Source organism: Triturus cristatus, chromosome 8 (genome assembly GCF_964204655.1).
Source record: "Triturus cristatus chromosome 8, aTriCri1.1, whole genome shotgun sequence".
NCBI lineage: Eukaryota > Metazoa > Chordata > Amphibia > Caudata > Salamandridae > Triturus > Triturus cristatus.
This window is the reverse complement of record NC_140591.1, coordinates 221,658,575-221,685,371: the sequence shown is the minus strand read 5'-3', so window position 1 is coordinate 221,685,371 and position 26,797 is coordinate 221,658,575. Positions and strand designations below refer to the sequence as shown.

At 46.0% G+C, this 26,797-nt stretch overlaps 1 protein-coding gene across 1 annotated transcript in view; it reads right to left on the bottom strand.

The window, feature by feature from the left end:
• Positions 1-12,040: 12,040 nt before the first annotated feature.
• LOC146801873 (pannexin-1-like) overlaps positions 12,041-26,797 on the bottom strand; it is an 88,859-nt gene continuing 74,102 nt past the window's right edge. The window contains exon 6 of the mRNA XM_085624059.1: positions 12,041-12,670. Coding sequence (XP_085480185.1) covers positions 12,591-12,670 — 80 coding nt within the window. The 3' untranslated portion in view covers positions 12,041-12,590. The remainder of the gene's footprint in view (positions 12,671-26,797) is intronic.

Sequence of the window (26,797 nt, the reverse complement as noted above, 5' to 3'; positions counted from 1 at the left end):
CGCGCGCGGGTCGAAGCCTGGGGCTAAGCCTGGGCAAAGGGTGGGCCCTCTTAGGCCCTCAGAGGCCGAGTGAGGCCAGGCTGGGCTCGGTTATTGACCTGTTGTTACCTGTAACGCCTGCACATGCGTGCGCTTAATGCCGATTAACCAATATGTCTAACATCTCTATTAACGCCGTAGTGGAGAAGACGGGAGCTACGACAGCTGGCCCATTGGACACGTACTTTAAAAAGGTCCATCATGAGGAGGAAAAGGACAATAACATGGACAAACGGAGGACTGAACGTCGCCGCTCCATAGAAAGCTTGAAGCTTAGGACTCCTGATAACTCTAATTTGCAGGTCCTTTCCAGGATAGCCGATAGCTGTGGTGCCATAGCAGACCCTCTTGTACCGCCATGTGATTCTCGCTTGTTAAGGGACCCTGCTCCTACCCCATCTGCTTCTACAGAGCAGGTCATCCAAGAGAACCTTGCTATTGGACATTCTGGCCCTCCTTTAGTTATAAATAAATGTACGCCATTACTTGGTAAACAGGATAAGAAGTCTACTAAGTTGTTTAAAGCAGTTAAGATTCATGGGCCACCCCCGACTAAGAGAAGATGTAAGAAAGGGGGAGTCGCAGCCAAACCTAAGTATAATCACTCTGAATTTGGGAAACATGCACTGAAAACCCTAAACCTAACTAAAGGGATAGCAGTTGAAGCTATTATCACTCCCAAACTACCTCTTCCAATGTCATCAGTTGCCCCCGAACTTGAATCGCCCCCTATAACATCAGGCTTCCCTTCTGTCGACCCTTCGCCATCACTTTCCCCTTCGGTTGCCTGCCAGAATGTTTTGGGCCAGATGATCAAGACCCTCATTTCACCACTTATTGAAGGCTTACTAAGAGTCGAGAAAAGACTTGCGGACTTAGAAGCCACAATAAGTAAGAAAATCGAACTGTCAACAGGGCAGGGGAAACAGGATGTTGGTAGTGGCATAGATTCCACAGTCGTGGTACCTAACTGCCATCCCCATTTTTCCCAGGCTATAGTTGAGCCGTCTAATCAGCTAGCTGTGACCCAGTTTGTGTCCGTGCCATCGTCGACTGGGGGCACCCAGAGAGCGCCCATTCAGGATGACATAGAGGGAGGGGGGATTAACCTTGACACATCCACTTTGCGGGACAACAGGGAAAGCTCCAGTACTGATAAGCCTGTAACAAATTACACGCCACAAGTTGATCTGCCCCCCGAAGCCGTGCCCTTGGTGGTTGTTTTGACGGGAGTTCCACCTTTAACGGTTAACAAAAGAGAAGGGTATACCGAGCTAAAAAATAAAACCATGTTCTGGCTTAGTAGTTATAGACCTATTGAGGATAATATTAATGGTGAGATTTTACATGTGAGACGCCTCCCATGGTTGGGTGGTAAGACGAAAAACATCGTGGGAGACATCGTGGTGGTAAATTTTAGAGACCCACGTGTTGTTAAGTATATTCTGGACTGGCCTCCTGAAATAGGTAGCAATGGCATTATTCCACGTGCGTTAACTTACTTTTACCCCAGATCATCGGTGTTCCCCCCCTCTGGTATAACTAAGCAAGCCTCACTGTTTTCCATTCCTCCAGGTACATTTATACCCAACCATTTGCCACGCACCTCACACACCACCTATGCTGCTGACACTTTAAGGTGGAACTATATTCCTCCTAGATTTACTAGAAACTACAACAGAGGCTGTGGCAATGTGAAGCCTTCCACCCCTTTAGTGACAACGAATCGGTTCGAAGCCCTCTCTAGCCTGGCCGACTGTGATTGAAGGTTAAAGTTTCCCCAGGTCCGAGGGGGGCATTTAGGTTCACTTAGCCCCAAGGATGCTAATTGGGAGAGGTGTTTGGAAGATCCCGGAGCTGCTCCTGTATCTTCAGGACTACCTACTATAATTGGTGCTGCTGGTGGCGGGATTGTATCCACCCTCCTTTCCGTTCCTCGGAACCATAGTGCTGTAGACCACAGGATGACAGACCCCCCAGCCCAACTAGAACCTATAGATGCCCAAATCATGTTGGATTTGGATAGGCATGCGGGGACTCCCTCCGATCTGCATCTAATAGATAATAAAATCTTACACCTAGTTTCATGGAATGTGGCGGGTCTGCAAAGAAAGTTGGACTTACCTGAATGGAATCTCTTCATCGACCAATTCGATGTATGTTTATTCCAAGAAACATGGAGCGTCTCCCCATTATATAAATCAGGATACACCACTTTTTCTATATCAGCTCAGAGTAATGGTAGGGGTGGACCAGCCGGGGGTCTGCATGTATGGATCAAGACGGCCCTGAACTGGAAAGTAACTACTTACGACTCCGGGTGTTGTGACATCCAACATATTTCATTTGAGGGGGTAAACAGCAAGATAGATCTATTTAATGTTTACGCAAGAGGGACTACAGGGGATTTAAATTCAAGTACTATATCTATTTTAGAACAGGCATTGGCTATTTGCCCCCCGTCCTCTAAAATTATAGTGGGAGGGGATTTTAACTGTACTTTCGAACCACTAGAAGGTGATGATCCCCTGGGTATAGAGGAGGTGGACTCTAGATGGTCAATTCCGACCTTGTCTCTGGCCCCAATCAAAAGATGGTCATCTAAGGTTATACAGATTAATTCCCTTATTGTGGAATATAACCTTAGAGCTCTTAATGGTAGGACTCTTTCTGACCCTGACGGTGCGATGACCTTTAATAGGTTAAGCAGCCCGTCAAGAATCGATTACATCTTATTAGATGTGACACTGTGGTGTGATTTAGTTGATATGGAGGTGACTCCTTCACAGGACAGTGATCACAACCCTTTATGCATGTCGATAAGATGGGGGCAGCGGAATAACACCCGGAGGTTATCAAATCTGAGGTCCACTAAGGAGGTGACACCTTTTCAGGGAAACCGTAGACTGAAATGGGAGAAGGTCCAATCACAGGCTCACAACTTGATAAAGATCAGGGCGCATGTTGAAGATCTGAGTACAGAATTGGTGGTGCTTGATCAGGATCTAGCGTCCGTTCAGGGTACGCTCTTTGCTCAGGCGTATAACAACTTAACAGAGAAAGTGGGGGAATTTTTCCTTTTAAAAGGAAACAACAAGGGCAAGAGAGGCGGTAGGGATAACAACACAGCTATAGCAAGCAACCCTTGGTACACGGCCCACTGTAAGGATATAAGAAATGAGATCAGAATTGCCTTGCGTCAAAAGAACCAATCCCGGGTTAGTGTAGCCAGGAAAGAATACGCAAGGGCTTTGGGGCAAGCAAAACGTGAGTGGGAAGAACAACGCAGGCAGGACCTCAAGACAGCTTCTAAAGGAAAGAATTCTTCGCTGTTTTGGGATCTGATTAACAAAGCCAGGTTGTCTAGCTCTCGACCCTTAGATAGTCATATAACAGGCCAACAATGGCTATCCCATTTTTCCTCCATTTATGGTGGGTCAGAAACGCCCCTCCCTCCTTCTGTTCATGCCCCCAACGTCCCTCCCATGCTCCCGGTCAGGGAACCCTTTTTGCCCTCTGAGGTGGTGCTAGCCATCAGTCACCTCACCCCAAAGAAAGCAGCAGGCCCAGACGGGATCCCTGGAGACCTCCTTATGGAGGCCCCAGAGCTATGGGCCAAACTTATTGCAAAAATAATTAACCTCATCGCTCACGGATACCCTGTTCCAGATTCGTGGAAGGGAGCGGAGGTAATCACGGTCTTTAAGAAGGGTGCCAGAGACGTCCCTGCCAACTATAGACCAATCAGTTTGATTGATGTGCTACAGAAGGTGGTTGGCAGGGTAATTATATCAAGGGTTGGCATCTGGATGGAAGAGATGCATGTGTTGTCCCATTTGCCAGCGGGGTTCCGCCAAAAGGTGGGCACGATGGACCAGGTCTTTCGCTTCTTTGCGATCTATTGGAAGTCGGTCACCATCAACAAAGGTAGCTTATACCTGGCTTTCATAGATCTCAGGATGGCCTTCGACCTGGTCCCACGTGAGAGGCTGTGGGAAGTTCTGGAGAATATGGGGTTCCCTGGTCCCCTCTTGAGTTTAATTGTGCATCTCCATGAGGGGAACTATGCCAGGATCAGGTGGGGTACCCAGGGTGAATTAACTGAGAAGATTCCCGTGAAGAGGGGGGTACGCCAGGGATGTGTTATGGCTCCAACGCTGTTCTCTCTTTTTGTGAACGGAGTGGTGGATTACTTGAGAGAAGAACCAGCTGATGCTCCATCCCTGGCAGGTGAAAAAATCCCCACACTCCTCTTCGCGGACGACACTATCTTGATCTCTAAGTCCCCGTCTGGCCTACAAAAGCTCTTGAACCGTTTTAGCGCATTTTGCACTGATAGAGGTCTTACCATCAACACTCTAAAAACTAAGCTTATGGCTTTAGCTCCATCACCCAGATTTAGAAATAATCTTTTACTTAATGGAGAGCCCTTGGAGTTGGTAGACTCCTATGATTATTTGGGCATTAGGGTCAATAATCGCATGAGCTGGAAGGATCACTTGGCTAAAATGATGTTAAATTATAAAAGAACTTCTGGGGCGGTTATGAGAGAACACCGGAAATCTAAGAGCAAGCCCATTTTACCGCTCCTAACTATCTATGAAGGCCAAGTTCTTCCATCTGCCCTATATGGCTCAGAATTATGGGGGTTTGAAAATACTGTAGAGCTGGACAGAGCTGAAAATAAGTTTTTGAGAGATGCGGTAGCCCTTCCGGTCTCCACCCCCTTAATTCCTCTTCGGGCTGACATGGGTAGGCGCCCTCTTAAGGACCTAGTGCGCTTACGTCCGTTACTTTTTTGGGTTCGTATGCGTAGGACAAGGGAGCTTCAGGATTATGCCGCCGCCCTAGACGAATTAATCCAGCTTAATTCCAATAATAAGATTAAGTGGCTGAGCAACCTGAAGCGGTTGGTAGTTCTCTTGGGTTTGAGTGACTCCTGGGAAAGCCAATCACCCCCACCCAAGATGGTGATTAAACAGCTATATTGGGATTTAGTCCAGCAGGAGACACTCTCTAGTAGTTCTGTGGGCTCCCTTACTGAGCGATTCTTGTCCTTCAAATGGATTAGGAGCTTTGAACCATTCTTGGACTACATCGAGCTGCCTTTGGATAGAGCTCTCTACTTGAAGGTTAGGTTCGGGATCCTCCCAGTAAATGATTTTACCACGGGGTGGAAAAAGCATGTTGGCAAAGTGAATCCATGTCCGGGCTGTGCAGCCCCCACAGAGTCCGTGGCACATTTCTTCTTTGCTTGCCCAGCTTATAGGGTTGCCAGGAGGATCTGGATAAAGCCGTTATGCAGGAGTTTGGGCCTTAGATGTCATAAAATGGCCCTGCGGATACTCAGCACTGATACTTCCTCGATTGCTATGGTCTGTGGAGTTGCAAAAGTTTTGGGCAGTGCTTGGCGATCCCGCATGAGGCGTTGTAAAACCTACCCTGGTTTACCTACTAGCTAAACGTACTTGGTTAGGATTTCCACTATGTTGATATGTGACTTGTGTTCATCTTTCAGTGGTGTATTGGCCAATTGTTGCTTTTATTAATTTTATACTTGGTATTTTTATATTGTATTGTGCTGCTATATTGCTCTTTTATGATGAAATTTCATCGAATAAAGAATATTTGAATTTGCATTCAGAGCGCTTTCTGTGGAACTCCACCTGCAGGGGACTGGAGAGGATTGGTGGGGAAGACTTTTGTTAAATGTGAGTATTCTAGGTCTTAAGGGGAGTCGAGGAGGGAATCTGGGCAGAGTCTGGAGAGAGAGGAGGGCAGATGCAGTCTGAAGCACAGAGATGACTACAGACCTTTGCAACAAGCTGGGGAAGGCGCCAAGTAGGTTGAAAAGTGAGAAGTTTGGGAAAATGCGATAAACACGGTTCGGGTGGTTTGAGGGGCAAATGTGCCAGAGCAGGGCAAAGGAAGCAGAGAAACAGTAATCCTCAATATTTTATGATATTACTTAAATAAGGAACTGACTTGACAGAACAATTTGAAGGAAACCTTTCACAATAAACCACACAAGGCATGGACACGGTCTGCAAATTCAGTTTATGTAAAAATATATATATCACAGTTACCGCACTTTAAGGGCAATGCTTCAGATATACATATAATGTATATTCATGCATGCAACAAAATATTTTCAAACATGTCCTTAATAACCTGACTTTATTTACATCTATAATTAACAAAGCACCGGCGTGTAAACTCAGACACAAGAAGTGATTAATCACAAACCTACATATAATGTGTGACTTCCACAAAGTGACCAGGTTCACTGGCAGCGAGACAATGATCAGTAATTACCCACTGTGGGTACCGGGAGCAATGCATCACAAGCTGTGTCAGGTTAGTAGGCCTCCAACAATCAATATTATCAAGTGTTAAATAAGCATATAGAAAAAGGTACTTTACACAATAACTTATTTTTTGGTCTAGGATGTACCTTAATGTTAATTTAAACAGATCAAAAATATACACTGAGCAAGACAAAGGCAACATGCAGACTCCTCTTCCCATGGAAACAGAGGGTCAGGGCAAGGGAACCCTGGCAACATGCATGCCAACTTCTCTTCTCACGGAAACAGAGGGCCAGGGCAATAGGACCCTTGTATCTTAAGCAAGATAAAGGAAACATGCAGGCTCCTCTTGACATGGAAACAGAGGGTCAGGGCAACAGGAGCCTTGTATCTTAAGCAAGACAAAGGCAACAAGTAGACTCCTCTTGTCATGGAAAAAAAGGTCAAGGTAATAGGAGCCTTGTATCTTAAGCAAGGCAAAGGCAACATACAGACTCCTCTTCTCATGGAAACAGAGGGTCAGGGCAACAAGAACCCTGTATCCTGAGCAACACAAAGGCAACATGCAGACTACTCTTCTCATGGAAACAGAGGTTCAAGGCAATAGGAGCCTTGTATCTTAAGCAAGACAAAGGCAACATACAGACTCCTCTTCTCATGGAAACAGAGGGTCAGGGCAACAGGAACCCTGTATCTTAAGCAAGATAAAGGAAACATGCAGACTCCTCTTCTCATGGAAACAGAGGGTCAGGGCAACAGGAACCCTGTATCCGGAGCCAGACAAAGGCAACATGCAGACTCCTCTTCTCATGAAAAGAGGTTCAAGGCAATAGGAGCCTTGTATCTTAAGCAAGACAAAGGCAACAAGTAGACTCTTCTTGTCATGGAAAAAAAGGTCAAGGTAATAGGAGCCTTGTATCTTAAGCAAGGCAAAGGCAACATACAGACTCCTCTTCTCATGGAAACAGAGGGTCAGGGCAACAAGAACCCTGTATCCTGAGCCAGACAAAGGCAACATGCAGACTACTCTTCTCATGGAAACAGAGGTTCAAGGCAATAGGAGCCTTGTATCTTAAGCAAGATAAAGGATACATGCAGACTCCTCTTGACATGGAAACAGAGGGTCAGGGCAACAGGAACTCTGTATCTGGAGCCAGACAAAGGCAACATGCAGACTCCTCTTCTCATGGAAACAGAGGTTCAAGGCAATAGGAGCCTTGTATCTTAAGTAAGATAAAGGATACATGCAGACTCCTCTTGACATGGAAACAGAGAGTCAGGGTAACAGGAACCCTGTATTCTGAGCCAGACAAAGGCAACATGCAGACTACTCTTCTCATTGAAACAGAGGTTCAAGGCAATAGGAGCCTTGTATCTTAAGCAAGACAAAGGCAACAAGTATACTCCTCTTGTCATGGAAAAAAGGGTCAAGGCAATAGGAGCCTTGTATCTTAAGCAAGGCAAATGCAACATACAGACTCCTCTTCTCATGGAAACAGAGGGTCAGGGCAACATGAACCCGGTATCCTGAACCAGAAAAAGGGAACATACAGACTCCTCTTGTCATGGAAACAGAGGGTCAAGGTAATAGGAGCCTTGTATCTTAAGCAAGGCAAAGGCAACATACAGACTCCTCTTCTCATGGAAACAGAGGTTCAGGGCAACAGCAACCCTGCATTCTGAACCAGAAAAAGGCAACATGCTGACTTCACTTTTCATGGAAACAGAGGTTCAAGGCAATAGGAGCCCTGTATCTTAAGCAAAACCAAGGCAACATACAGACTCCTCTTCTCATGGAAACTGAGGGTCATGGCAACAGGAACCCTGTATCCTGAACCAGACAAAGGCAGCATGTAGACTCCTCTCCTCATACAAACAGAGGATTAGGGCAACAGGATCCCTGTATTCAAGCAAGACATAGGCAGCATGTAGACTCCTCTTCTCATGGAAACAAAGGGTCAGGGCTACGGAGCTCTGTATCCCGAGCAAGACACAGGCAACATATAGAGACTCCTCTTCTCACAGAAACAGATGGTCAGGGCAGTTAGAGCCTTGTATCCTAAACAAGGCAAAGGCAATATGCAGAATCCTCTTCTCCTGGAAACAGAGGGTCAGGGCAATAGGATCCTTGCATCCTAGGCAAGACAAAAGCAATATGCAGACTCCTCTTCTCATGATGTAGAGGGTTAGGGCAACTGAGCCCTGTATCCTGAGCAAGACATAGGAAACATGTAGACTCCTCTTCTCATGTAAACAGAGGGTCAGGGCAACAGGAACCCCGTATCCTGAGCAACACAAAGGCAACATGCAGACTCCTGGTCGTGTAAACAGAGGGTCAGGGCAACAGGAACCCTGTATCCCGAGCAAGACAAAGGCAACGTGCAGACTCCTCTTCTCATGGTATAAGAGGGGCTGGACAAAAGGAGCCTATCACAATATAGACAACTGAGATGAGGTAACAAAGGCTCATTCACAAAGTGTAGACTGGGACTTTGAAATGTAATACAGGCATAGCATGCATGTTTCAATCAGAAATACCTTATATGACTGCAACACCTTCTATGCTATGAAGCAGCTTGTTCACTCTGCAGGCATTGAGTTACAAATGTTCAATAAATAAATTGGTAACTTAACCTAATGAGCAAATTATTTGAAAACGCATATTCCTAAATGGGCTTTACTCTCCCTTTCTACCACCCGTGTTGCTGCTTCCCTGTAGCTCCAACCGCCCACAACACACAGGTGGGTGGAATTTACCCTTCGGAAATTGAGATCTGAACACAAATTGCCAATATGGTGTATTTTCCTTAGAACATTGGCTGGAATGTGGGGATTCTGGTGGGGGCTATTTCACCTAATTCCATAAACACCAACAAACTTGCATATTTGTGAATATTTATAAACAGTTTACAGGTAGTTTCCCACTTCGAAAATGCACGCTAAAGTACTCCAGTAGTGAGTCAGTCACCTACGACCCATATGTAAACATGTGTTTACATACAGGTCAGAGTCAAGAGATGAAAGGCATTTAATGTACCCGATGATTATCAGATGTGTTGAATAACTCAAGCTTTGTTAAATTCCGGCAGGTGATACCTGACAAAGGTTAATAGGGGAAATGTGTATGGTATTTACTCTACTATGCAGATTTTGGTGTGTTAACACCTAAATCCACTTGTCATTCCCCACAAATTCATAAAAAGTGCTATTTATCGCACCAGATAAATAACATAGCCTGTGGTATACTTATTTATTAGGTGTGCTAAATTGCACACACACTCGTAATCAGGGCCTCAGTTTCAAATGTATGGAGTGGAATTTCCCAGTGGAGAAATGAATGAAAAAGCATAAGAGTGCATATTTAGTCATGCATAATTTTCAACACGAGTATCAGGACATTTCGTACATTCTGGGCCTAATTAAGAGTCGATTGGTGTATTCCAACTCATGCGTAAACCCCTCTTTACGCAAGGGTCAGAATTACAAGTTGGAAGGTATTTAAATTATCTAATTAATTATTGGATGCGTTAAATACCTCAATCTTCTGTATTTTTCATATCATACAGGTTTTAGTGTGTTAAACACCAAAATCTGCATGCCATTCCCCATAAACTCATAGTAAGTGCTATTAATCACACCGGATAAATAATGTACCCCATGGTATCGTTATTTATCAGGTGCGATAAATAACATTTGCACTCTTAATCAGGCCTCGGAGATTTCCTTGTGATCTACGACTGTGATAGATTGCCTAGAGTACTCCTGTCTGTTTTTAGTGATGCTCATAAAAGTTGGAAATCTACTTGTAGGAGTAACCCTGCAGGAGAGGAGTTCTGACCTTTACAGCCTGTATTTAAGTGGGACAATAGAATGTACCTACTATGCACATTTACTAGAATACACCTATACCACCCACTCACAACCACACGCACATGGCATCTAACCACACCAATTTTCAGGCATCAAAGCTCTTGTTCCAGACCTAAATTTGCTTTGCCTTCAGTCTTTAGCATAGGGGCAGCAGTTTACTATTAATGACTTACACAAGGCAGTGTCTCCGGCATTATCAGAAAGAACCATTGGTGAGAATTAACACCAAAACAGAAACATCTTCTACTTTTTGCTCGTACACCTTTACTCTATGGAGGTTCCTGTTTGGCAGTGTCAGAAAACTGAATGGCTAAGTATCTGTGTATATGTGTACCCTATTCATTATGCATGCACAGGCATTTGCTGTACTGCCCGTAACACATACATACATAGAAATGTACATACACTAGCTAGTTGCATGTCTATACCAGATGCAGAAGTATGTCAAGTTCTGTGCCAGATCATGTGCAAATACACCTTGATTCAATTTGAACAAAAAGACCAGTAATACTATGCCGAGCTCATCACTGCATCTTACACAATCCCTCTACTACTTGCAATGGTGCCAACAGTGACAGCAGGTGGACTTTGATGGCTGTTCTGCTTGTATTAATAGTGGATCCATCAAGCATGTCAGCACTGCAGGTGAATTGCCTAATTGTCTCCAGTGATTGCATGGGTTAGGTTGGCTGATCTGGCTGGCTAGGAGAGTATCCCATCTGGCCCTGAACGACACCACTGCCACCTGAAGGTATGATGTACCGAGAGCACTTGTTTCACAAAAGTGGCATCTCACCATTTGCAAAACACTTTAGCTACTTTAGCAATAACCTGATTGCTTCCAACCTGCATATAACCGAACTTAGCAACACGCTTAGCTGTTTGAAATGATGGTGGCAATTTTTAACTTGGCAGACGGAGGATTGGCCACAGGACAACGGAGTAATTTACTCCATCACATTGACTGCATCTCAGCCCACCAGATTATAAAATGACTGTCAAGCCAGCAGTCATTTCTTAAAGCACTGCCAGGAACCGCTTCCATGGCGGTTCCAGGCAATGCTTTATGCAGCACGACACAGGTCTCTGTCAAGCATGATGGAGCAATATAGCAAAATGTTTGCTTTTTTATTTTCAAAAAGAAAATACCGAAAGAGGATTCCGTTTTTGAAAATAAATTAGACAATGCCCCCTTCGCCATTAGAGCCTTTCCCATGGTCAGGGGAGTATTTTGCAGTTTTCACTGCCCCTTACCACCAGGGATTCTCTGGCAGAGATGGGCAGTAAAAACTGGCCTCTAATTCCATCCATCTAAATTAGGTGGACCAAATTTGAGGTCAACCGCCAGTGGTCCTTACTCCTTTCAGCTGTCAGAGGGGTTTAATCATGGCGGACATGGAGTGGTCTCCGCCATGATCAAAACAAAGGCCCGCCCACCTTTAAATCAGTCACATGAACCAAAGTCTGAATATGACTTGTTACTACGCGAGTCATTACATCGCGTGGCATTACAACACGGTCATTACAACGACCGCGTTGTTACCATGCAATGCCATTACTACGCAAGTCATTACATCGACTTACACTAGATGGCGTGCTGACATTAGAAATATATAATTTACAATTCCAACTCCAGCCTACGCAACAGTAGGGAAGGTGTTGGAATAGTAAACTATACTATTCCTAATGTAGGCGCGCCATCTACTGGAAGTCGATGTAATGACTTGCATAGTAATGGCATTGCGTGCTAACAACGCAGTCGTTCTAACGACCGAGTTGTAATGGCATCGCGGTGTAATCACCGCGATCTAAAGGTCCTTTCCCCCACAGTCTTGGCAGTATGGATACTCCGTCGCCATTGTGACTGAGTAACCATATCGCCAAGATATAAATCAGACCCATAACCATTAAAATACAATCCTTAAAAAATGGAAGTACCAGCTGTCTCAGAATGCTGACTATCTGAACTATACCTAGACATAAAAGGTTACTCTTGAAGCAAAGATGGAACAGATGTGGAAGTTACTGGACATGCACTGCTGATCAAAGGTTATTTTAACAAGCAGGTCTAAAAACATTTACGACAATGTATATTTTAAAAGGCATGCCCAATACCAGATGGAATGAGATGTCCTAAATCGAAAAATCATGTAGCCTTTGGCGAAGGATATTGGGTGAATTAAGACCGTGTGTAGTATTTAAGCTTGAAGGCAGACTAGGAACCTATTACACTAGTGGTCTTAGCCACCCACAGTAATACTCAGGCTGTCCATTAATATGAACGCTGAACCAAACCCTTTCGGCAGAGCAATGACAGTGCATAGGGTCTAATCCTATGGCTTTCATGAAAGTTCAAGTCGATTGAAGGAGAAGTCAACAAAAAGAATCTACGGGCCTCTGGCGAACTTTTTTGTCTTCTTTGGAAGTCTGCGCGCCATTGGCTGTGGACACATCTGCAAAGGCAAAAAGGGCAAAGTGAATTTATCACCCGAACTAAACACCTAAAACATAACTTGTTATACAGACTCTTGTTTCCTCCATTTTAGGTGAGGAATTTGATAAGTATGGTATGATAGACATCAGTTTAAGAAACCTGATTGTCATTTTAGTTTGAATGTTATCCCATCTTTCCATTTCTTTAAGGTTTGCTTGCTGACAGTTTGTAAGTATTGCTTGGTCAGCAATTTTGGTTTTATTGGTTGTAGTCAATTTTAGTCCGTTAGCGCTTCTCATGCTAATGTAGTCATGGGGTCACTTTTATTTTAGCACATTGCACTTTACCCTCTCCCGCAGTCCAACCACATGCTCTCTGGTTTGCTGCTATTCTCAGACAACGGACCCAAATTTAGGCTCTTCCCAGAAGCTGACACCATTCGCTTATCCATCAGACAACAGGGAGAAGGTGTGCACTCACAAGCATAGCCCTATGCATTTCACACATTTCTGATTTGCTTCATGCCTGAATACACCTACAAGTTTGCTGCAACGAGTGGCGTATCCATACACGCCTCAAGCAGGAGATCTAAAGATTCCAACAAAGGCCAGTATGTACACATGCGCGCTCAACCATATGCAAGAAACAGAGTAGTCTCTTATGCAACAGCTCAGGCTAGTGCTTGGGCCACACCAGTGGTATGGGAAGTCACACCAACCCTACCACACCACACCAACCCTACAATGCAAAGTGATTTTACTACTCCATGAGCAAGAGCCAGTATATCACTTGTTTGAGGTGCTTGCAAGTCATGGGCAGAGAGGCTGGAAGTAATGCTCCCTTTGGCTACAATAAAGGTAAAGTAGAGCAGAAAGAATGCAAAGATATAAGTTATCTACTTCCAAATCTTCTTTGCAGCACCCTAATAACCCTGAGGAATTAATATCCTCATATTTTGTTAGTATGGATCCGGTCGGTGGAGTGAAAGAGGCAGATATTCGCTCATGAATTGACTCTGAAGTCAGCTATTGGAAAGGCAGCATCTAAGATTTCTGACATTTGGGGTCAAGGTTTTTAGCTCATGCACTGAATTTTCTTCCATGCAAGCCACTTATTTCAACATAAGGGACACGGTTTCCACAGCAACTGTCTCCTGTGCTGAACCTACCTTCCTGACATTGAGCCAGTATTTATGAGCTGTTTCATTGGGCACGAAGACTTGAGGACTTTTCAAGTGGTGAGGAAGCCATCCAAAGAAATATCTGGCCATGAGCACCCATGCTGCAGAGGCTTGCCTGAGTGATGTGGGGAGACTGTTGTAGCTTTAATATACCACACAGCCTAAGCTTTCTATAAAGTTGTCTGTTGGCAATGGTCTGTGTGAGAGGGACATAAGGTACTGTAGGGTGCAGGTGCCATAAGGCAAGCTCAGGAGATTGTTTGAAACCTGGAAATCGATCATTCACAGAACCATGCAAGAAAGCATGCAGCAGCGCAGGGAGGAGTGATGGAGATTATGGGGCATAATTGTGATATTATCATGCAGCGCAGCAAGTTATCTTGCTGCGCTGCGTGAGAGGGAAAGGGCGGGAATGTGCTTAATTTAATATAATACGGTGCATTCCCGTCTTTTCCCAACACTGGTGCACAATGTGCTGCCTAGTGCCAAAGCAGGAATCTTTGCAAGGTGGCGCAAAGGCTCCTGCGTTGCTCCCAGGATTGTTTTTGTGCAGGAAGGGGCACCTCCCTGCTGAATGCAGCACACTTTGAAAGAGGAAGTAACGCGGACAAATAAGGAAAATGCTACCTACCCAGGATGCATCTGTTCTTGGCATATAGAGCTGTAGAGTCATATGCTGTGCATAGATCGCCATCTAGTGTTGGGGCCGGATGTTTGCACTTTGTTTTTCTTTGAAGAAATCTTTCCAGTCACGAGGTAGGTGACTCCTCTTTTCGGTGATAGTGCGCATGGGCATCGACTCCATTGTTAGATTGTTTTCCAGCAGAGGGTGATAATGGAGTTAGTAAAAGTAGTAAAAGGAGATGTCCATGAATGCATGTATCTAAATAAGAAGTTACTGCAACAGGTATATATGGGCGCATATGACTCTACAGCTCTATATGCCAAGAACAGATGCATACTCGGTAAGTAGCATTTTCCATTCGAGTCATATGAGTTGTAGATCATATACTGTGCATAAACTACAGAGCAGTTTTCTCCCAAAGCGGTGGCTAACCTGTAGCTATTGCAGTTGTTTGAAATAGTGTACGTAAAACTGCTTGGCCCACACTAGCTTGCTGTCTTGCTAACACCTCTACACAATAGTGTTTTGTTAATATGTGAGGTGTAGACCATGTTACAGCTTTGCACATGTCATCTATGGGTATATTTCCTAAGAATGCCATAGAAGCCCCCACTTTGCGTGTAGAGTGTGCTCTAGGGGGAACTGTTAATGTTCGTTTCGCTTTTGCATAGCATATTTGAATGCATTTGACTATCCACCTTGCAATACCTGGTTTTGATATGGGATTGCCTTTATGTGGTGGAGCAAAAGCGACAAAAATGTGGTTTGTCTTACGGAAAGGTTTTGTCCTTTCTATGTTACACAGTAATGCTCTCTTCACATCTAAAGTGTGTAGGGCACGTTCTGCCACAGAATCTGGTTGAGGGTAGAACACAGTTAACTCAACAGATTGATTGATTTGAAAGGCAGAAATGACTTTAGGAAGGAATTTTGGATTGGTCCGAAGAACTACTTAATGTTTGTGCAGCTGTAAAAAGGGTTCTTCTATAGTTAGTGCCTGAAGCTCAACGACTCTCCTCAGTGTTCTAATAGCTATGAAGAAAGCTACTTTCCTCATGAGAAATTGCAGTTCAGATTTGTGCAATGGTTCGAAGGGTGGACCCATTAGCCTGGTGAGAACAATATTGAGATCCCACACTGGAGCAGGTGGATGTCTTGGGGAATGACTCTTTTGAGTCATTCCATAAAAGCTTTGATGACACGCACTCTAAAGAGAAATAGATGTCTATTCTAGAGGTGTGCAGCTATCGCAGCCAAACGTAGGTGTATGGATGTGTACGCAAAATTCGAAAGATGTGGATGTTACAAATAACATATAATTGTTTTGAACAGAAGCATCTAGAGGGTTGATGTGGTTTTTAGTACAGTATATTACAAACCGTTTCCACTTTGCTGCATACCAGGCTCTAGTGGCAGGACTTCTAGCCCCTTTGATAATATTCATGCAGTCTGGTGGTAGGTTAAGGTAGCCAAACTTGTACCAGATTGCCAGGTTGAGTTGACTGGGGTCTGGATGTCTTATGTCCCCATGGCTCTGTGTGAGGAGATTGGGTGTACGACATTGTTTTTGATGAGGAACAACTGACAGTTGCAACAAGGTTGTGAACCAGGGTTGACGTGTAGAATTGGGGTCAGGGACTTTTGTTTGAGTTTCCGAACCACTAATGGAATGAGTGGGAGAGGCGGAAAAGCGTAAGTAAATATCCCTGACCAATTCATCCATAGTGCATTGCCTTTGGACAACGGGTGTGGATACCTGGAGTAAAAGGTTGGGAATTTTGCGTTTAGATGTGTAGCGAACAGATCTAGGTTTGGGAAGCTGCAAGTTTGAAAGAATGGGAGGAGAGCTTGAGGGTGTAGTTCCTATTCATGAAATTGTTGCGTCTGACGACTGAGCAGATATGCCATCTGATTGTTTACTCCTGGAAGGTGTTCCGCTAGGAGATACATTTTGTGATATATGGCCCATTTTCAGATGGTCTGTGCTAGCTGTACCAGCTGGAGAGAGTGTCTCCCACCTGTGTAATACATCACTGTCATGTTGTCTGTACAAATCAAAACAATCTTGCTATCGTCCCATCTCTCTTTTGCCCAGTGTGGCAAAGGTATGTGAAAAAGTGGTTACTAAACAGCTGACTGAATACATTCAAAAAATGGGGGCCTATTGCATTCAGCCCAGTCAGGGTTTAGGGCTTCGTATAGTACTGAGGCTGCGCTGGTGGAAGTGGTGGAGGCCATCCAAGACTGTTTGGATTCTGGCGGGATGGCAGCGTTGGTTTTGCTTGACCTCTCGGCAGCATTCGATACCATCCCTCATTCGCTGCTGCTTGCCCGACTTGCGAAGATTGGCATTTCTGGCACAGCTTGGAGCTAGCTTAAATCCTTTTGGGAGGGCCGGTCGCAACAGGTATGGCTTCCCCCCTCCTCGTCCTCACCTCAGTGGGTGTATACTGGGGTCCACATGGGTCCTCCATGAGCCCCCTCCTCTTTAACATTTATGTCACTCCCTTGGTCCAATTGGCGGAGGACCTGGAGGTTAAAATCATTGCTCATGCGGATGACACCCAGCTCTTCTTCACTTGGGGGAAAAATGAGTGTGTGCCACCACCTCTGCTAAGAACTGTCTGACCAAAGTCGTTAAGTGGTTGGCCTCTTCACAACTTAAATGCAATGAGGAGAAATCCGAAATCCTCCTGTATGGAAAGTTCCCTCCTATGTTTCAAGAAACACTCTGGCCATCTGATTTTGCCATGCCAGCCTCAACGGGGCAACCCGCCAAAAACCTTGGGGTGTGGTTTGAAGAGAATCTTACGTTCACCACCCAGATCAAGAAGCTAGCTGGGAACTGCTTCGGGCTTCTCAAAACCCTTCGGAAATTTCTTCCAGTTCTTCCTAGGGTCGCTAAAGAGACAGTTAGCCGAGCCCTGATTTTATCCCACTTGGATTATGCCAATGCCTTGTATGTTGGCATCCCTGGATACCTGCTCAACAAACTGCAGGTTGTTCAAAATGCGGCAGCCAGGCTCCTCCTTAATGTCCCTGTCAGATGCAGTGTGAGACAGCATCTGCGAGCCCTTCACTGGCTGCCCGTTGCTCAACGGGTTAAATTCAAGTCTTTAGTTATAGCTCACCGTGCTTTGCATGCCTTAGGCCCAACCGATTTACAACAGCGTTTTTCTTTTTATACACCTACTAGATGTAGGAGAGCAGGATCTGCTTCTTATAGTTACCCCACTTTTTGCTGATGTGACACTGTTTTCGACTTAGTCTGACTGGGATCCTGCTATCCAGGACCCCAGTCTAGCTGCTTTCTCCTCTTAATTGATTGCAGGTACTTTAGGTACACTCCAGATTGGATTCTGGGGTACCCTTATAAGTCCCTAGTATATGGTATACTATGTACCCAGGGCATAGGTACCCCAGAAGCCTCTCAGGGGCTGCAGCATGTATTATGCCCCCCCTGGGAGACCATTCAAAATGACACCACAGGTCTGCTACATCAGCTTGTGTAAGGTGGTGCATGCACCCCTTACTTAGATATAGGTTTACTATATATATCCTATATCACTGCACATATAAACCTATCAGTCACCCCTATGGCAGGCCTTATCAATCCTGAAGGCAGGGTGCTGGGTTTTATGTGAGAGGGTGCACCTGCATGAGCATAGCCCCTCTGCAGCCTTCGTAATCTATATTCCAGGGTTGTTGGTGATGCAGCCAACCATATATATTTAACAGCATTATAATCTCGCGTTAAATGCTAACTTTAAAATGGCTGCAAGAAAACATGTCATGTTTGGTGTCAAACACCCTGGAATCATACCTCCCCGCCAGTAAATAGCGGGAGAGGTATGATTCCACCCTTCTAGAGGGAGACATATGACAACACCGGTACACCTGGTACCAGCTTTCTCAACCCTGGCATCACAAAATGGATGCTGTCAGCCACAGGCATGAGTCTGCCCTCCTGTTGCTGGACGAAACTCCAGCAAGGGAAGGCTTGACAATAGGTTTCCTGTCACAGGGAGGTGTGACCACTTCCTAGACAGGCTTTAGTGTATTGGGGCTGGGTGGGTGCACTCTGAGAGTGCTTTGATGTCTGCACGGGGGGCACATTTGGTGTCCCTGTGCATAGTCCAGCTCAAACCGGTAGGCAGGAGCCATCATCTCCTGCTCTGGCGCGAAACTGGACAAAGGACATGGGTGTAGCCACCCCTCTGTCCTGACCCTCAAATAGGTGGGTCCCCAGAGTTTGTCCCACCCCTTCCTTGGGTATAAAGTAGAAACCCCTGACTACAGGACTTTAGATTTTACCTGAACTAAACTCTGCTACAGAAACCAAGTACTTCGACGATCTGCACAACGCTGGATTACTGAAGAATCTCCCTTGAAGTAAAGGAGTTACTCCACTGCAAGGCAGGCACCTAAAACGCATCTGACCGGTTTGCATCTCCAGAGCACCCGAGGACTCTGAATTTCTGCAACATAGGAGGTGAATTCCCGAGGTTGATCTGTGCTCTCAGCAATTCTGAGGCCCGTATCCCTCGTGGGGACCGTGCAACCCGAACCCCTGTGCACCGTGTACATTTGCAGCAGCATATGCTTTTTGGTGACCCCTGAGGCTGTGCTTTGGGCTACTTGTAGTCCTGACCCCGAGCAGTATATCCACCGGAGATTTCCAGCCTACACTCCATGAGTGTTCCGAGGGCTGGTACTTTGTGATTCAGCTCGAGGTCCCTTCGCGATCCCTGGTCCGTCGACCTGTGGGTCTTTGTGAAGGTAACTTTGATATTCCGTGGGCTTTCCTGGTTGCTCCGGATGTGCCCTGACTCTCCATAGATTGGAAAGTCCTTGCTGGTCCTCACCAATGCATCTTTCCTCTGCCCGTGTGGGTTGCAGTTGCCAAGGCTTGTTGGTGTTCAATCCGAACAACGACCCCCCAGCACTCGACATCCTTCGTGGGACAGCTCACCTCCGGACTTTGGTCATCGTCGACATCTCCTGGTCCCCGTGGCTGCAGAGTCAAGCTTCACCTCTTCTCACCTGAAACACCCGACATCGATGGGCATTCGTCTATCGTGCCCCTGGTCACTGTGAAGTGACTCAGACCTCTGTCCCCTCTGCTTTCAGGTTCTTCTCAGCTCTGATCCAGGCTTGGATCACACTGGACACTTTCCATCTTCCCGGCAGCAGCACTTTCTCGCATCACACCATTGAAATCAACGAGCGTTTCCGACACCACATGACCCCTATGCACCCGTCTACTCTGGGATAGGTAACACGGTACCTTGGTATTCTCAAGGGTGCTGGCCTTAGAACATTCTATGTTCCAAAGGGTGTGCTTAATCTTTAAATTTCCAACCGCGACTTTCCCATAGAGTTGTACGGAGCTCGCACCTGTGTTCACACACTGCACCCGTCCTCCGTGGTTCCCCTATGTCACTACCTTGGGTAGCTCCTTGGGGTCCCAGTGATTCTACGTGCTCTAGGCACTGCGTCATGGTTGCTATACCACTTTCTTAGTATACGGTTTAGTCTTCCCCTGGAGCCCACTGTGTATTGTGCTATTTACTGTCATTCTACTGATTTAATATTGTGCGCTTTGTTCTCTAATCTCATAAAGAGATTAGTAGAGAGTGTTTAGTAATAAATACATTTATTTTATATATTCCTTGTGTGGTTCTCCTTTCATTTGGTCATTCAGGAGGTTATAAACTGGTAAAACAAGCTGCTTTACATTCCTTCGAGACTTAGTCTGAAGGCTGCTCTCCATAGCTACCACTAGGATTGTTTTCAATAAAGGTTGACTTTAACCTAATCATCAATAAGGGTTGTTAGGACTGGTACAAGGTGCCCACTTTAATTAGTGGTCACCATATACCAGGCCAACTTCTCACATTGGTATGCAGCGGTTAGGATTCAAGCTTGCTATTGTTTTACCAGATAATCTCATTGAGTAACTAACTGAAAACCACTATAGGTACATATGTACATATAAATCAAGTCTAGAATAAAGTAAGTTCTACTGAACTTAGAGTTGGGTTAGTCAAGGGTCTAGCACACCCTTTCTCCAACTCAAGAAAGTTTAGTAGTTCCCACTAGGTTAGGTAGATGCAACACCTCACAACACTAGTATGTCTTCTGGTCCAGAGGCCAGTGGGCCTCTGCCAACTAAGTATGACCATTTCTCATTCAAAGAATTGAGAACTATGTGTACATCTAGGAAACTGAATACAGGGAGACATCCAAGCACTCAACGCCTCATAGAGGCTTTGCTTTTGGATGACCTCAGAAAGACCCCAGGGTCTGATGAGGCAGGCAAGTTGGGTGGAGCAGCAGAGGAGGAAAGGCCAGGAACTGAAAACTTATATGACCTGGACTCCAATGTTGACCAGGAGGATCAAGATGATTCTAACATGGACAATCCAATTCTTCCTGAAGGTGAGGGAGTAGGCCTCAGTGGCCCTCTCTTTACCCCACCTGGAAGAGTTAACAGTTTACCAAGAAGATCAAGATCTCCATCTCAGGAATCTAATCATTCTGTTATTTCTGTAGGGTCCTCTGCTTCTCATAAAAGGGAGTCCTCTTATGAGAAGAAGTGCCAACTGCTTGGGTTTGCGAGAGCTAAGCTCATAATCAAGAGAGAACATTTGGCCTTAGATAGGGAATCCCTGGAGCTTCAGAGAGCTTCCAAAAGGTTGGGGCAAGAGCCCCATGGTGGCAGCAACAGTGTACCTAGAGGTAGAGAACATACTCATGACCATAGGCACCTGAACAAGATTGTCCCTCCGTACCAGAGTGGGGATGACATCCACAAATGGATAACTGCACTAGAGAGGGCCTGTAAGGTACAGAGCGTCCCTCAGGAGAAGTGGGCAGCAATCTTGTGGCTCTCTTTTGCAGACCAAAATAGAGACAAGCTCCTCACTGTTAGAGAAGAGGATGTTGATTGATGGGTTTGGCTTAACCACTGAACAATACAGTTCAGTGATACCCAAAAGGCACAGACTCAAGACTGGGTTCACTTTGTAGATTGTGCTACTAAGGCTCTGGAAGGTTGGTTACTTGGCAGTAAATTGTGTGATTTTAAAGGATTATACAATTTAATTATGAGGGAGCAGATCCTTAATAATTGTCAAAATCAGCTGTTGCATCAGTACCTGGTGGACTCTGATCTGACCTCTCCCCAATAATTGGGCCAGAAGGCAGACAAATGGGTCAGAACCAGGGTGAGGCAGAAGGTTCAGAACCAAGGTGGTGACTCCAAGAAGCAAGACTCTAAAAACTCTGTTAAGGATGGGGAGAAGGGTAAAGACCAGAAGTCTTCTCAAGGGCCCCAAAAATCTGCATCTGGTGGGGAATCACAATCCAACAAGGGAAAAGGCAAGACGAAGCCATGGTGTCAAATCTGTAAACAGAAGACCCATTGGACAAGTGATTGTACCAAGTCCAAGGACTCAACTCCAGCCACCATTGCCCCTAAGGAAACTGTTCCCCCTAGTTCAGCTCCAAGTGGTGGTACTCAGAATAAGGGTGTAGGAGGGTTAACCCTGGGATCTGAGATGGACTCTGGCCTAGTCAGAGTTCCAACTCAGGCTGTGTTGGTCTGTGATGGAGGCATGGATATGGCCTCCTTATTTGTCAGTCCCAGTAATCTGGGCAAGCACAGACAGCAGCCTTTGATAAATGGAAAAGAGGCCTTGGCATTCAGGGACACAGGAGCAAGTGTCACAATGGTGACAAAAGATCTTGTGGCTCCAGAGCAAATCATACTTGGTGAGATGTACCAAGTGACCAATGCTAGCAATGTCAGGACAGACCATTCCTTGGCAGTTGTTAATTTCACCTGGGGAGGGGTAACTGGCCTTAAGAAGGTTGTGGTAAGTGCAGACCTCCCTGTTGAATGCTTGTTGGGCAATGATTTAGAAACTTCGGCTTGGGCTGACGTGGAACTCAGGACTAATGCAGAAATGTTGGGTATCCCTGCAGATGTGTTTGCTATGACTAGGTCACAGGCAAAATGTCTTCCACTGAACAGGCCCTGGATCCTTCCAAGAGAAGGAGCAGGAGGGGTAAGGTGGTGTCTTCCCCCCTGCCTTAGAATCCAGATCAGTCTCTTGAGGGAGGTGATCTTAGTCCTGAAGAAGGAACTGTCCCAGAGGAGCTTGAACCTGATCAGATTGAGTTCTTGGGGACAGGGGGCCATTCCAGGGCAGATCTGAGCAAGGAGCAGCTGAGCTGCCCCTCTCTTGAACCCCTCAGACAACAAGCTGCTGCTGAGGCTGCCGGGTGTGCTAGTGGGTCCCATAGGATCTACTGGGATGATGGACTCCTTTACTCAGAGAGTAGAGACCCTAAGCCTGGTGCAACCAGGAGGTTGGTTATATCTCTGAAGTTTAGAGGCTTCCTATTGACACTAGCACATGACATCCCATTAGGAAGTCACCTAGGCCAAAACAAGACTTGGGACATAATTGTTCCTCACTTTCATTGGCCTCACATGTCTGAAGACACCAAGGAGTTTTGTCGCTTCTGTGCCACCTGTCAAGCCAGTGGGAATGCAGGTAGTACTACAAAGGCCCCCCTGATATCAATACCTGTGGTGGGGGTTCCCTTGGAGAGTGTTGGGATTGATATAGTTGGTCCCATGGATCCTCAAACTACATCTGGGCACAGATTTATACTGGTGGTGGTGGACCATGCCACTAGGTATCCAGAGGCAATTCCCCTTAGAACTACCACAGCTCCTGTGGTGGCAAGGGCTCTCCTGGGAATATTTTCCAGGGTGGGTTTCCCTAAGGAGGTGGTATCAGACAGAGATGCAAACTTCATGTCTAGTTACTTGACTGCTATGTGGAAGGAGTGTGGAGTAAATTACAAATTTACCACCCCTTATCACCCACAATGCAATGGGTTAGTTGAAAGGTTCAACAAAACCATCAAGGGCATGATTAAAGGTCTCCCAGAAAAGCTTAGGCTCAGATGGGACATACTTTTGCCCTGCCTTCTCTTTGCCTACAGAGAGGTTCCTCAGAAGGGGGTTGGTTACAGCCCATTTGAACTTCTGTTTGGACATCCAGTTAGGGGTCCTTTATGTCTGGTGAAGGAGGGATGGGAGTTACCTCTCAAACCCCCTAAACAGGATATTGTGGACCATGTACTTGGTCTCAGCTCCAGGATGGCTGAGTACATGAAGAAGGCAACTAAAAACCTTGAGGCTAGCCAGGAATTGCAAAAGGCCTGGCATGACCAAAAGCCTGTGCTGACTGTTTCCCAGCCAGGGCAGAAAGTATGGGTGTTAGAGCCTGTGGCCCCAGCAGCCCTCTAAGATAAGTGGAGTGGCCCTAATACAATAATTGAGCAAAAGGGAGAGGTTACCTACCTGGTGGACCTTGGAACACCCAGGAGCCCCCATAGGGTGCTCCATGTTAATAGGCTCAAACCATATGTTGACAGGGATGACATGGGCTTGCTCAAGGCTACTGATGAGGGACAGGAGGAAGAGAGTGATCCACTCCCTGACCTGCTCTCACAGAATCCTGATGATGATTCAGTTGATGGCGTAGCCTTGGCAGGCAGCCTCACTGTCCAGCAGCAAACTGATTGCAGAAAAGTTCTTAATCAGTTTAGACATATGTTTTCACTGACTCCCAGTCAGACTACCTGGTGCACTCATGAAGTGGACACAGGTGACAGTCTGCCTGTTAAAAATAAGATTTACAGGCAACCTGACCATGTCAGGGACTGCATCACGACTGAAGTCCAGAAGATGTCGGATTTAGGAGTTATTGAACCCTCAGATGGCCCTTGGACTAGTCCGGTAGTCTTAGTACCTAAACCTCATACCCAGAATGGTAAGAGAGAGATGAGGTTTTGTGCTGACTACAGGGGTCTCAATGCAGTCACTGGGACCGATGCCCCTCCAATCCCTAGGGCAGATGAGTTTATAGATACTTTGGCCTCAGCCAACTTTCTGAGCACATTTGACCTAACAGCTGGCTACTGGCAAATCAGATTAGCTGATGATGCAAAGCCAAAAACAGCATTTTCTACCCCTAGTGGGCACTACCAATTTGTGGTGATGCCCTTTGGTTTGAAGAATGCACCTGCCACTTTTCAAAGGTTGGTGAATAAAGTCCTTACAGGCCTGGAAGCCTATAGTGCAGCTTATCTAGATGATATTGCTGTCTTTAGCTCCACATGGGAGGATCACCTGGTCCACCTGAGAAATGTTTTGGTGGCCCAGCAGAAAGCAGGCCTCACTATCAAGGCCACCAAGTGCCAGATAGGGCAGAGTCAAGTTGTATACCTGGGCCACCTTGTGGGTGGAGGCCACGTTCAACCATTGCAGAGCAAAATCCAGACCATCATGGACTAGGTTGCTCCAACCACCCAGACTCCGGTCAGAACTTTCTTGGGCCTGACTGGGTACTATAGGAGGTTTGTCAAAGGTTATGGAGCCATAGTGACTTAACTTCCAAGAGAATGCCAAAAAAAGTTAGCTGTCAAAAGGCATTTGATGACCTGAAGCAGGCCGTGTGCACTGCTCCCATTCGGCAAAGTCCTGACCATTCCAAACAATTCATTGTCCAAACCGATGCATCTGAGTTGGGGGTAGGGGCTGTGATATCACAATTGAATGATGAGGTTCAGGACCAGCCAGTAGATTTTATTAGCAGAAGGCTGACCCCCAGAGAGAAAACGTTGGTCAGCCATTGAGAGGGAAGTCTTTGCTGTGGTTTGGGCTCTGAAGAAGCTGAGGCCATACTTGTTTGGCACTCACTTCATTGTTCAGACAGACCATAAGCCCCTCTTATGGCTAAAACAGATGAAGGGTGAAAACTCCAAACTTTTGAGGTAGTCCATTTGTCTTTAGGGGATGGACTATACAGTGGAACATAGACCGGGGAGTAACCATGAAAATGCAGATGGACTCTCCAGATATTTCCACTTAGAACATGAAGCCTTAACTGGTCAAGGTTAGTTTAATGTCCTTATGTTTGGGGGGGGGTTTTTTTTTGTATAGGATAGTAGGATCTGCTTCTTATAGTTACCCCCACTTTTTTCTGATGTGACACTATTTTCTGACTGGGATCCTGCTATCCAGGAGCCCAGTCTAGCTGCTTTCTCCTCTAAATTGATTGCATGTACTTTAGGTACACTCCAGATTGGATTCTGGGGTACCCTTATAAGTCCCTAGTATATGGTATACTATGTACCCAGGGCATAGGTACCCCAGAGGCCTCTCAGTGGCTGCAGCATGTATTATGCCCCCCCCCCCCCGGGAGACCATTCAAAATGACATCACAGGTCTGCTACAGCAGCCTGTGTAAGGTGGTGCATGCACCCCTTACTTAGATATAGGTTCACTAAATCTAACCTATCTCACTGTACATATAAACATATCAGTCACCCCTATGGCAGGCCTTATCAATCCTGAAGGCAGGGTGCTGGGTTGTATGTGAAAGGGTGCACCTGCATGAGCAGAGCCCCTCTGCAGCCTTTGGAACCTATATTCCGGGGTTGTTGGTGATGCAGCCAACCATATATATTTAAGTGCATTATAACCTTACGGTAAATGCTAACTTTAAAACGGCTGCAAGGAAACATGTTGTGTTTGGTATCAAACACCTTGGAATTATACCTCCCCGCCAGTAACTGGCGGGGGAGGTATGATTCCACCCTGCTAGAGGGAGACATATGACAACACCAGTACACCCGGTACCGGCTTTCTCGACCCTGGCATCACAAAATGGATGCTGCCGGCCACAGGCACGAGTCTGCCCTCCTGCTGCTGGACGAAACTCCAGCAAGGGAAGGCTTGACAATAGGTTTCCTGTCACAGGGAGGTGTGACCACTTCCCAGACAGGCTTTAGTGTATTGGGGCTGGGTGGGTGCACTCTGAGAGTGCTTTGATGTCTGCACGGGGGGCACATTTGGCGTCCCTGTGCATAGTCCAGCTCAAACCGGTTGCAGGAGCCATCATCTCCTGCTCTGGCGCGAAACTGGACAAAGGACATGGGTGTAGCCACCCCTCTGTCCTGACCCTCAAATAGGTGGGTCCCCAGAGTTTGTCCCACCACTTCCTTGGGTATAAAGTAGAAATCCCTGACTACAGGACTTTAGATTTGACCCAGACTAAACTCTGCTACAGAAACCAAGTACTTCGACGATCTGCACAATGCTGGATGACTGAAGAATCACCCTTGGAGTTACTCCCCTGCAAGGCAGGCACCTAAAACGCATCTGAGCTCCTGGGGAGTCCGAAGATTTCTGCTACACAGGAAGTGGGATCCCAAGGTCTCTGAGGTTGATCTGCGCTCTCAGCAATTCTGAGGCC